The sequence below is a fragment of the Leptidea sinapis genome, chromosome 47 (genome assembly GCF_905404315.1).
Source record: "Leptidea sinapis chromosome 47, ilLepSina1.1, whole genome shotgun sequence".
Taxonomy (NCBI): Eukaryota; Metazoa; Arthropoda; class Insecta; order Lepidoptera; family Pieridae; genus Leptidea; species Leptidea sinapis.
In genome coordinates this window covers 6062278-6074461 of record NC_066311.1, presented here as the reverse complement: position 1 = coordinate 6074461, position 12184 = coordinate 6062278, and the positions used below count along the sequence as shown (strand labels likewise).

The 12184-nt window shown below is 41.7% G+C and overlaps 1 protein-coding gene across 12 annotated transcripts; it reads left to right on the top strand.

Moving 5' to 3' along the window:
* Positions 1-1242: 1242 nt before the first annotated feature.
* On the top strand, positions 1243-7548 carry LOC126978125 (uncharacterized). 12 transcript variants are annotated; one of them, XR_007732528.1, is made up of 6 exons: positions 1253-1824; positions 2330-2476; positions 3461-3559; positions 5273-5445; positions 6527-6688; positions 7063-7548. XR_007732528.1 is itself a non-coding variant. In XM_050826864.1 (3 exons), the coding sequence occupies exons 1-2, from the start codon at positions 3973-3975 to the stop codon at positions 6641-6643; spliced, it is 1563 nt and encodes a 520-aa protein (XP_050682821.1). In that variant the 5' UTR covers positions 3667-3972; the 3' UTR covers positions 6644-6688; positions 7063-7548. The 12 variants fall into 12 exon arrangements, 2 of the variants coding, with proteins under 2 accessions (XP_050682821.1, XP_050682822.1); XR_007732519.1 differs by having other exon boundaries at positions 1254-2476; XR_007732526.1 differs by lacking the exon at positions 3461-3559 and having other exon boundaries at positions 1253-2476.
* The last annotated feature ends 4636 nt before the right edge of the window (positions 7549-12184 follow it).

Genomic DNA, 12184 nt, shown 5'->3' with positions numbered 1-12184 from the left:
ACCATTTAGCCTATGTCGGTGACTGTGGTTCTCTTACGGATCGCCTCATTTCTGATTCGATATCGCAGGGAAACGACCATAGCCCTCTCCATTACCCGCTGAGCAACAAAGAGCTTCCTCATAAGGCCCATAGTTAGCGACCACGTCTGCGTTCCGTATATCATCACTGGTAACACACACTGATTAAAAACCTTCGTCTTCAGATACTGTGGTATTTTGGACGAGAAGATTTTACGGATTTTATTTCAAATATGCAACTAAAAGAAAGCTGAGGGTATGTGCGCATGTTTGCTACATACTCCAAACTGCTGGACATATTTTTATTAAAATTTCAAGCAATCTTCAGCTTAGGCCCAGCATGTTATCATGTGAAGTAGTCAATGTATTCTAAAAGATAAAATATAAAGATAGAACTGAATCCGACTACCGACTAATGCCAGCGTTATTTTTTTTTATTATTTTGTAATTGATTGTATAAGTTAAGTATAAAACTAGTAACAGACAATGCCCAGTGGGTTATAAACCTAATAATATTTATATGATGTAAATAATTGTTCGAATCCGAGTCATTTAAACCTACCACAACCTTTGACAGCTCAGTTGGTAGAGCGGTGGACTGTAGTGTTGTAAAAGTCTTCCATGTCGCTGGATCAAATTCGGCTCGAAGGATATTTTATGATAAATATTTCTCACTTTTTACCTTTATAAGACATAAAAGAATTGAGGCACAATGTTTTATCTGAATAATAGTAATATGAATGCGTAGATAATTTATACGTCTGAAGTGTCTTGCTGTTAGACAACGTGCGTGAAATGCTCAAAATAGGGGTTAGTTCTAAACCCAATTTTTTCGACGTTTTCATAGTCTATATAGACATATATAAGATCTAAGTATGAATGTTTCATATATTGGCATTGTTGTAAATGAATATAATTATACGAAAAATATTTAACGTTTTTTATTACTACTGTAGTGATAGCTAGGAACATACTATGTACTATCTAACAGAGCCGCTCAGGATTCATGAAAAACCCAAAAATTCTGAGCGACACTACAATTGAGCTTATCACCTTGAGCCATAAGCTGTTAAGTCTTATTTGCCCAGTAATTTCACTAGCTACGGCACCTTTCAGACCAAAACACAGTAATCTTTACACATTACTGCTTCACGGCAGCAATAGGCGCCGTCGTGGCACCCATAATCTAGCCGGCATTCTGTGCAAAGGAGTCTCCCTGTTGGAGCCGCCTTAACTGCGGCTGATGAACCGGTTGTGTAGCCGGACGCCAGAGGGGAGCCGCCGGAGAGGGGAGGCAACGGTCGTCGACCCACTCGGCAGTGCCACGTACCGCAGTCGCGTCAAACCCTATCAGCACGACACCCGCGCACGCGCATCTACCTATTTACAATATTTCCGCATACGATAACCAGTTACTTTGTGCTGTCAATAAACATTTAACTACAGTCCGCTGTTTGCTTCGCCACCATATGGTCCTTCTCACCTTGTCTACATGAAATAGCGACCAGCAGTACAAAGGAACAAAGAAAGTTAACGGACCCAAACCGGCCACGTAACATTCTTCGAGTTGTCGCCTGAATCCTTCAAGTCATCGTGCCTGCTTTCTTTTGGTTGTCGTGGAGTGCGTTCTGAAGGTCTTGGATTTACCGCCTGCAGCCATCCACCAAATCAGGGACCACTTGGAGGGTCATCGGGATTGCGGATCATCAACTTCGGTTGCGCGTGATCAGCATCAACGCACACGATTCGTCGGTCAACGAGGCTACGTGTTAATTTCATTCATCACCTGTGGATGGCATAACAACCGTGAGATCGTTCCAACCTACTCCTCAATATATAAAATCATTTGCTGTACTGCATAATTTAAAATCATTTGTCATTTTATTCTTGTACATTGCCTCTCATTTTTATTCTATTTATATTCATCTCATTCATCATATCAACTAGATTTTCTTAGTCTCATTTATCGTCATATTTGAACATTATAACGCCTGACATCATTCTATAGCAAAATTGCATTTCTGTGTTATTTCTTTTCTATATTGCCTGTTTGCTTGTGCCTTCTTTAAAACATACACCTAGTTGGCTTCTATTTTATTTCAAGCTTTACTCTTTCTTCTTCATTATGTCCGAGTCTCAAATAAAAACGTTGATTAAAAAACGAGGTTCTATAAAAGCCAAGCTTACACAATTTTCGAATTATGTTGAACTATCTAAATCTTGTAAAAAATTAAGCGAATTGCAGACTATAGAACTGGAGTTCAGGCTGGCTGCTATTGAGGCCCTACATGAAAAGTATGACGCCTTGCAGGACGAGTTGGAGATGTTGGCGGACGACCCCGACGAGCAATATGCGGAACGCGAAGAATTTGATAAACTATACTGCAGTCTAGTGGCTACTGCTCGCCAGCTGATCACTATCGCGCGCAGAGAGTTGAATGCAGACATCGCGTCCGAGGTGAGCTCTTGTTCAAACACGCATAAGCATAATAGTGTGCGTCTGCCTAAAATTGATTTGCCCAGATTTTCAGGCAGCTATCATGATTGGTTGGAATTTCGTGACACATTTCAATCAATAATAAACAGTAACCAGTCTATCGATGACATTAATAAGCTCCACTATCTTCGTGCATCACTAAAGGGGAGTGCTCTTTTAATAATTAATAATCTCGATTTTAAGTCGGAGAATTACAACGCTGCCTGGAAGTTGCTTTGTGAGCGTTATGACAATAAGAGGCTGCTTGTGAATAATCATGTGCAAGCTTTGTTTAACATTGAGTCATTTTCAAGGGAATCAAGTAAGTCAATAAGACATTTAGTAGACGAAACTAAAAAAAATTTAAGAGCCCTGGCGACCTTGGATCAACCTGTTCAATATTGGGACACCTTAATTATCCACATCATGACGGGTAAACTAGATCAAATCACAAATAGGGAATGGGAGCAGCACCGCAACTCTATGTCACAGCCTCCCACCTTACCAGTCTTTATTACATTTCTCAATAGTAGGGCAGATTTATTAGAAACACTAGAGGAGTCCAAAGTCGCTAAAACACAAAACTCACAAGTTTTTAACAATACTAAACCTAAAAGCTTTGTAATTAATACTAATAATAATTTTACTAACCATAAATCATTCAATCATAAATCTTCATTATGTCAATTATGTAATCAGTCACATTTCCTATTTTCTTGCCCTAACTTTAGAGACTTACCTGTAGAGTCCCGTATTAAAAAGGCCCAAGACTTAAAAGTTTGTTTGAATTGCCTACGTCCAGGTCATGTACTTTCAAAATGTAAATTAGGCTCTTGTAAATATTGCCGTCTGAAACATAACACTTTGTTACATATTGAGAATGAACCAGAGCAATCTACCTCTCAAAATGTTACTTACTTACTCTTAATAACACGTCTGAAACAAGAACTGTGTTACTCTCCACAGCGCTCGTGAATGTGGTGGATACTAACGGAAAGCTCCATACCGCACGGGTCTTGCTGGACAACGGGAGCACAGCCAACTTTGTTTCAGAGGATTTCTGCCGTAAGCTGCACCTTTGTACTTTGAATACCAAATCCAGAGTGTTTGGCATCAATAATCAGTCTTCAAACTGCACAAAATCATGCAATTTTAAATTACAGACATTAGATAAGGTATACGAAGTCAACATAGAATGCTTTGTATTATCTAAAATAAGTACTAAGCTACCATCAACTTATGTTGACACAAGGAGCTTTCAAATACCCACTGGCATTCGTCTTGCCGATCCTACTTTCAATTGTCCGTCTTCAGTCGACATCTTAGTTGGCGCAGAAATATTTTGGGAAATTTTAAGCGCGAATCGTATCAGTTTAGGAAAGAACAAACCTTCTTTATTTGAATCTAAGTTAGGCTGGTTGATTTCCGGCTTATTTATAAACTCAAATCATAATAATGACTCTTCTTCTCCCGTGTGCATGTTTTCAGACAACACACTATCAGATTTGTCTCGATTCTGGGAGCTTGATACTATTTCTTCAAAACACAAACTCACTCCCGAAGAGAAGCGCTGTGAGCAGATATTTGCGGATACCACGTATCGAGAATCTGATGGTCGTTTCGTGGTGACTCTACCCCTCAAAGAGCCACCCACCATTCTAGGTGACTCTTACAACATGGCCAGGCATAGGTTTATCTCTTTAGAACGTAGATTACAAAAAAATCCAATTCTTCAGAAACTCTATTTTGACTTCATGCGTGAGTACATAGAGCTAGGTCATATGACTGAAATTAATTCTTTTGATTGGAACTCTACAGAGCCATCTTATTACTTGCCACATCATGGAGTCATGAAGGAGTCGAGTTCCACTACGAAACTGCGTGTCGTATTTGACGCGTCTGCAGTTACTACGTCGGGAAAGTCTTTCAACGACATCCAAATGATAGGAGCCACTCTTCAAGACGATTTACAATCGATTCTTCTTCGATTCCGCCAGCATAGAATTGCAGTGTCAGCGGACATTCAGCAATTCTATCGACAGCATCTTGTCACTTCTCCACAACGATGTCTGCAGCAGATACTATGGAGAGAAAGCCCTAGGACACCGTTGAAAACATACGTACTTAATACAGTCACCTACGGTACGGCATCTGCACCTTTTCTCGCAACTAGGTGTCTGTTACAACTCGCGCATGATTGCAAGAACAAGGCCATTCAATTTACAATCGAACATGATTTTTATGTTGATGACTATTTATCAGGGTCATCATCTGTCGAAGAGGCTATACATCAATGTCATGAAGTTATCGCTGTCTTGCAATCAGCGCAGTATAATCTGCGTAAGTGGCATCCTAATTCCGTGGAAGTCATGCAGCACTTTCATGGAATTAATTGTGATACACAAGGCTCTGTTGATCTAAGCTACAACTTTAACGAGATTTCTAAAACATTAGGCCTCAACTGGAAATTATTTAATGACACATTTTCTTTTACAATTAATTTAAAGCACACTGACATTATTTCAAAACGACACATTTTATCTACGATTGCACAAATATTTGATCCCTTAGGTCTTGTAGCACCATGCATCGTGGAATCTAAAATTATCATGCAACAGTTGTGGTTAGCTAAATGTACTTGGGACGAACCTGTTTCTGAAGACATACAAAGGTCTTGGGAGAGTTTTCAAAATACTCTTCCATTGTTAAACAACATAGAGATTCCACGTTGGATTTCATGTGACTCTCCTATAAAACTGCAATTGCACGTGTTTACAGATGCGTCTGAGCGAGCTTACGGTGCCTGCGTCTTCGTGCGCAGCATACATGCCGATGGCTCTGTTCACGTTCATCTACTTAGTTCCAAGAGCAAGGTAGCTCCTATAAAACCAGCTACTATGCCCCGACTCGAACTATGTGCAGCCTTGATGGGCGCTCGATTGCATTCTAAGGTACTTCAATCACTTATCCTAAAATTCAACGAGTCAGTGTTCTGGTGCGACTCTACCATAGTGTTGGGCTGGCTATCGATGACACCCTCGAATCTTAAACCTTTCGTCCGTCATCGTATCTCTGAAATCCAGGACATTGTCGGTGGTGACTGTTGGCGCTACGTTCCTTCAGCAGAAAACCCCGCAGACCTCGTCTCACGAGGACTCTCAGCTGACAAGTTAGCTCACTCTTCTTTATGGTGGTCAGGGCCACAGTTTCTACAACAAGACCAATCAGTTTGGCCGCAATTTCCACGATCGCATGACAAGTCTACGTTACCAGAGACAGTTAGAATTTTTCATGTCAACGTCGACGGTGAAAATGTAATTTCTACACTTTTCAATCGGTGTTCAAACTTTAACGCATTGCAACGCATCGTAGCCTTTATGTCACGGTTTCTTAAAAATTGCAAATTACAAAATCAAAATCGTACATTTGGTCTACTAACAACATGCGAATTAAATAATTCATTAAATTTAATTTTAAAAATCTGTCAACAAGAATCATTCCCTGAGGAGTACAATCTTCTCACATCAGGTAAACTATTACCTCCTAAAAACAAACTCTTATCATTATCGCCTTTTCTTGACGATAATAAAATTATTCGAGTAGGGGGCAGGCTTCATAGTTCCTTTTATGACTACAATGTTAAACATCCTGTTCTTCTTTGTAGCTCGAATCGAATCTGTAATTTAATATTTCAAATGTTTCATCATAAATTATTTCATGCAGGGCCTCAACTGTTACTTGCCTCCATTCATCATCACTACTGGCCCATCGGTGGTAGAAATCTAGCCAGGAAGACAACACATCAATGTGTAAAATGCTCTAGAATCAAGGCTAACACAATCCAACCTATCATGGGCAACCTTCCAGTGCAGCGTTTACATCTAGAATTTCCCTTTTTAGATACAGGTGTCGACTACGCCGGTCCTATCATGATAGCTGACCGCAAGGGCAGAGGTTGCAGGCTCGTCAAGAGCTTTATATGTGTATTTGTGTGTTTGGCCACAAGAGCAGTTCACCTTGAGCTTGTTTCAGACATGACAAAAGAAGCTTTTTTAGCAGCTCTCAACCGATTTATTGCTCGGAGGGGGAAACCACGCCACATCTTCTCGGACAATGGTAGTACTTTCGTCGGGGCCTTCAATGAGCTAGCACAGCTTCTAGCACAGGATCTCGACCTAAATAAAATCGATCCAGGTATAACCTTTTCGTTTATTCCGGCATATACTCCACATTTCGGTGGACTATGGGAATCTGCCGTCAAATCCACCAAATATCATTTAAAACGAATCTTAAGCCTTACGTACCTCACCTTTGAAGAAGTGGCAACTTGCCTTATTCAGATTGAATCTATATTAAATTCTCGTCCTCTAACTCCTATATCCAGTGACCCGTCAGACCTCACTCCACTTACACCCGCACACTTCCTTATTGGGCGATCTTTACTGACGTTGCCTCATCCACAGGTCACCAGAGCCAGTGTGTCCTCGCTTCAGCGATTCCAGAGAATCGAATATCTGAAGCAACATTTTTGGAATCGCTTCTCAAACGAATATGTTCTCTGGCTTCAGGAAAAATCCAAATGGCATCGCTCTACCAGAGGAGAACTAAAGGAAGGGGCTCTCGTTGTAATCAAGGACAAGACCTCTCCGCCTCTTATGTGGCTGATGGGACGAGTCATCCGTGTGCTACCAGGGAGTGACGGCGTCGCAAGAGTTGCAGACATACGCACACGCAAGGGTGTGCTCAGACGGGCATTCAACACTATTTGCCCCCTGCCTCTACAGTGACTCTACCTTGAAGACCACGGCTCTTCAACAGGGGGAGCATGTTGGAGCCGCCTTAACTGCGGCTGATGAACCGGTTGTGTAGCCGGACGCCAGAGGGGAGCCGCCGGAGAGGGGAGGCAACGGTCGTCGACCCACTCGGCAGTGCCACGTACCGCAGTCGCGTCAAACCCTATCAGCACGACACCCGCGCACGCGCATCTACCTATTTACAATATTTCCGCATACGATAACCAGTTACTTTGTGCTGTCAATAAACATTTAACTACAGTCCGCTGTTTGCTTCGCCACCACTGGAATGGTAATTTATTTCAATGTATCGTTATATTATATCACTCAACCATAGTTCACTGACTACTTCAGATAATGTATGTGAATATTCTTCAATTTTTACTATCATATTGTCCTAACAAATACGCTTTGACTATAAACATATCATATCTCTATAAGACCCAACTATTATCACAATAGCAGTCATTAAAGCTGGAATTTAATATAATCTAAGACAGATTTAACCCAGAGCTATCTCTATTGTGGCTTACAATAGCAAGGATCGCATTATGCATAAGGTATAATGCTCTCAGGATCAAAGGACTTATTGTTTGCTAGCGGTCCGCCAGGCCCTCACTCGGGTTCGAATGTGGTACATGAAAATGTGATGTATATACTTACACCATTAAATCATCAGCATCAAGTCCTTCCGACCTGCATCTGCCGTTACACTTATCCTTCCAAAATCGGCAAGTGCCCCAGGGCACTAAATTTTTCAGCTAAACCAAAATAGATAGTGCCGTATGGCACACTGTTCCCTCACCTAGTTCCGACCCTTATTTTGTTTATAAGATGTTTTTTTTACATGGTCTTATAGCTTTCAGATTTATTCACTCAAATTTTCCTAATTATTAGCAATATATTATTATACATTAAATAAACCGCATTGACAGAACGCTGCGCGTGCGCCAAAATCACGCCGGTCTGAGAGATACCGCGCGCGATCAGAGTATTCCGGAACGGAAAGGTTAATCTGTTGTTTTTACCTCGCATTCCATTTAAACGGATTCAGATTCATAAGTCCTTCAAACTCAATCCCAAAAGTAACTTATTCATGAACCTCAAAAAAATTACACTTACGAATGTCAAAGTGAAAGCATTTTACTATTTACAACAACTTCGTAAAAAATAAGTTTTAGTGATAAGAAGTGGCAAAAAGCTCATTCCTACTCTTGAAACATATTATTTACAGCTTCACAATTTAAAAAAAAATATGTAAATACTTTAAATAATTTGTTACTTTGCATAGATTATGCAAAGTGACAAATTTCAATACTCGTAAATCATTAAGAAACCTTAATAGCTCAAATTCATCATAACTCTATTTGAGTACAGTGGACGCATTTATTTGTGAAAATAATGGACGAGACAGCATGACGGTTCAGCTGATGGTAATTGATACGCCCTGCCCGTTACTATTCACTGCCACTCAGGCTTATTGATAAATACAAAAATTCTGAGCGGCAATACAACTTCGCTCGTCACCTTCACGCATAAGATGGTAAGTCTCATTCTCCCAGTCATTTCATTAGCTAGCTTCAAACAGAAATACAGTAAAAGAAGGGACATAAATAGTAGCTTTCGAACATTTGAAAAAAATCCTAGTGCTCCATAGAATACCGTAACAAAAAGAAGAAACAAAATATGTTGTCTCAAAATTCATAAGGATTTATTCTCAGTCACAATTGCTTTTAGCCTTTAATGTAATATCAATTGCAGTGGCGTCTTTATAATTGTCATTTTAAGCCAGTGACTGGAAAAAGCATTCACAAAATCAGTGACTCAGTAAAATGTCGTCAATCCAAATTGAATTAATATAAATTGTGAGGAAATAATAATTTGAAATCGAATAGGAAGTAAAATGTTGAAAGCTTAGGATTTAGAAATAATTAAATGCTTTAGAGATTGCTAATCCTTCTTCTAGAGGCCATACTATTTCTCTAAATATAGATCTAACTTCCGAGGCTTTAATAAGTTAAATTAATAAGCCAAATTGGCTTCAAAGAAACTGGGCGTCATTAATAGAGCACGGCAATACTTCAAGCCGGCCCACATTCTAGCGCTGTACAAAGCGCAGGTCCGGCCACACATGGAGTATTGCTGTCATCTCTAGTCTGGCGCACCCCAGTATCAGCTCGATCCATTTGACCGCATGTAACGCAGAGCGGTGGTTCTGGGGAGATTATCACTCCAGTGGCAGAGCTCATTGCCACCACACGCGTCGCAGGTTGTGGATAGCGAACGGCCTTCAGATATGGAGGTTAGCTGCGAATAACCAATAAGCAGTCGCGGACAACGGAGCGGTCTATCGTAGAGGCGTCGGGGAGCCAGTGGCTGGGTGTACCCCAACAAATGGCGCGCAATCTCGTAAGTGGTAGATGACAGTGGCGAGTTGGAGCCGCCCCTTTAATATAAGCACCACTGCTCGGGGAGATGGGCCTCGTCAGCCATGGTAGGCAGATCGTCTAGGAGAAGGAAAACTCTGATTTTAAACCACAACGGGCCTGATCGGCCAACCGGTCAGAAGAGGTGACAGCGGCCTAGGAGTTTAAATAACTCCTGAAATGCCTGATGCAGAAGGCAACGGGAAACCACTGCATTATTTTCCCATGAAAGTCGTCATGTCAGTACAAGTAACGAATAATAAGTGGCCATGCGACCCGCTTAGCAACCGGCGCCGTGCTGCGTCCGGGGCAGTCGGTGGGAAATGGGCTACCGGCCATGTGGATGTAGGAAACCAGGCAACACATGGAAAATGGACTACTGGAAACTCAGTAAAGATGTGCCACACCGAAACGATAGGTACTTGGAACGTGCGCGGATTACTCCAACCTGGAAAGCTTGACATTCTTGAAAGAGAAATTACTCGCTGCAAACTCAGTATCTGTGGTCTGAGTGAAACCCACTGGAAAGGAAATGGCCATTTCACAACGGACACCCATGTCGATTATTTCTCCGGTAACGACACGCACAGCAGGAATGGAGTCGCTGTTGTCCTGCCAAAAGACCGAAAAGACTGTGTAGTGGGACATGAACCCATTTGTGACAGAATCCTAACCATAAAGCTAAAAGCTTCTCCTGTGAACTTAAACATAATACAGGCATATGCTCCTACTAGCACTGCGAGTGAAGAAGATCTGGAGAACTTTTATACAAAGCTGGAATCGGCTACCTCTAAGATACCCAAAAGAGAACTTCTGCTTATACTGGGAGACTTTAACTCAAAGATAGGTATGAATGCCCATCAACTAAGCGTTTGTGCCGGAAAGTATGGACTGGGTCAGCGCAATGAGAGAGGAGAACGCCTGATGTAATTCGCGGCAGAAAACGACCTGATTATAGCGAACAGTTTCTTTAAAAACCACCCTAGGAGACTGTATACTTGGACTTCACCAGACGGGAATTATCGCAATCAAATAGATTATATCTTAATCAGGTCACAAAGGCGATTAACAGTAGACAATGTCTCAAAATTTTCAGCTGTATTAGAGCAAAACTGGAGTCAATGGACGGAGTTGAATCCCCATACAGAGAGCTCAGACATACTTTGGGATCAGGCGAAAGCTCTCATATCCAAAGCTGTCAAGGAATATAAAACACCTGCGGGGATACGTAAACGACAGCACTGGATGAGTGACAGTACTTTAACCCTTGTTGTGGAAAGAAGGTTGATGAAGGCTTCAGGAGCTAACGTGAGAGACCTTAACGCAAAGTCAGCAGGTATGAATACGTGCTGACTTAGGTAGGTGACTTAGGTGAAGGAGGCATGCAGGAGAGATAAGAACACTCATCTTCAAAAAATATGTACCGAAGTAGAAGCTCATGCTGATAAGCACGAATCCAGAGACCTCCACAACAAGATCAAGTCCATCACGAAAACCCTCCCTTCCAAAACGTGGGCGAAACGGTAACAGAACTGGACGTTATTTCCGAGACCTGGAGGGCCTACTGTCAGTCTCTGTTTAGTGATCCGCAGTCGCATTCTTTTCCTTCAACTGAGCCTAATACCGATGAACTGGAGCCTGACATACAGGAAGATGAAGTAAGAGCAGCCATTAAACATTTCAAAAATGGCAAGGCAATAGGAAGAGATTCTATCCCTATAGAGACAATCACGGCGTCAGGAGAGTATGGTGTACAAATCTTCCACGCGCTGTGCAACAACATATGGAGGACCTGGGCTTGGCCTCGCGATTGGGCGCACACCGTGTTAATCCCTCTACACAAGAAAGGCTCCATCAAATCCTGCAGCAACTACCGCCTGATTGCTCTGATACCCCATGCTAGCAAAATCCTTCTTCACATCTTGAATTAGCGTCTGAAATCCTATTTATCTAGAGAAATATCGCCAGAGCAGGCTGGGTTCGTAAAAGGAAAGGGTACACGGGAGCAGATACTGTCCATCCGCCAGATAATCGAAAAATCCCGAGAATTCAATAAACCTACATATATCTGTTTTGTTGATTTCTCCAAGGCGTTTGACTCTGTCAGGTGGCCGAAACTCTAGAATACTCTCCTAAAAATGGGTACCCCAAAACATCTGGTATCACTTCTTAGGCACCTTTACGAAGATGGTACGGCCTCAGTACGAACCGATGAGGTTCTATCCAACAGTTTCCACCTCAGTGCAGGAGTCCGACAAGGATGTATAATTTCTCCATTACTGTTTAACATCTACACAGAACTGATTATGAGAATTGCTTTGGATGATTGGACAGACAGTATCACTATTGGAGGACAAAACATATCGAACTTACGCTACGCGGATGATACTACCCTCTTAGCAGGTAGCATCCCTCATATGGAAGAGCTACTACACAGGCTGGAAAACGTTAGTCTTGATTTTGGCCTCAGA

Coding starts and splice junctions, on each gene's coding strand:
- LOC126978125 (XM_050826864.1), top strand. CDS start 3,973: ATGTTTTCAGACAACACACTATCAGATTTGTCTCGATTCTGGGAGCTT. Junction 5,446..6,553: donor GCGCTCGATTGCATTCTAAG/GTACTTCAATCA, acceptor CTTTTTTAGCAG/CTCTCAACCGATTTATTGCT.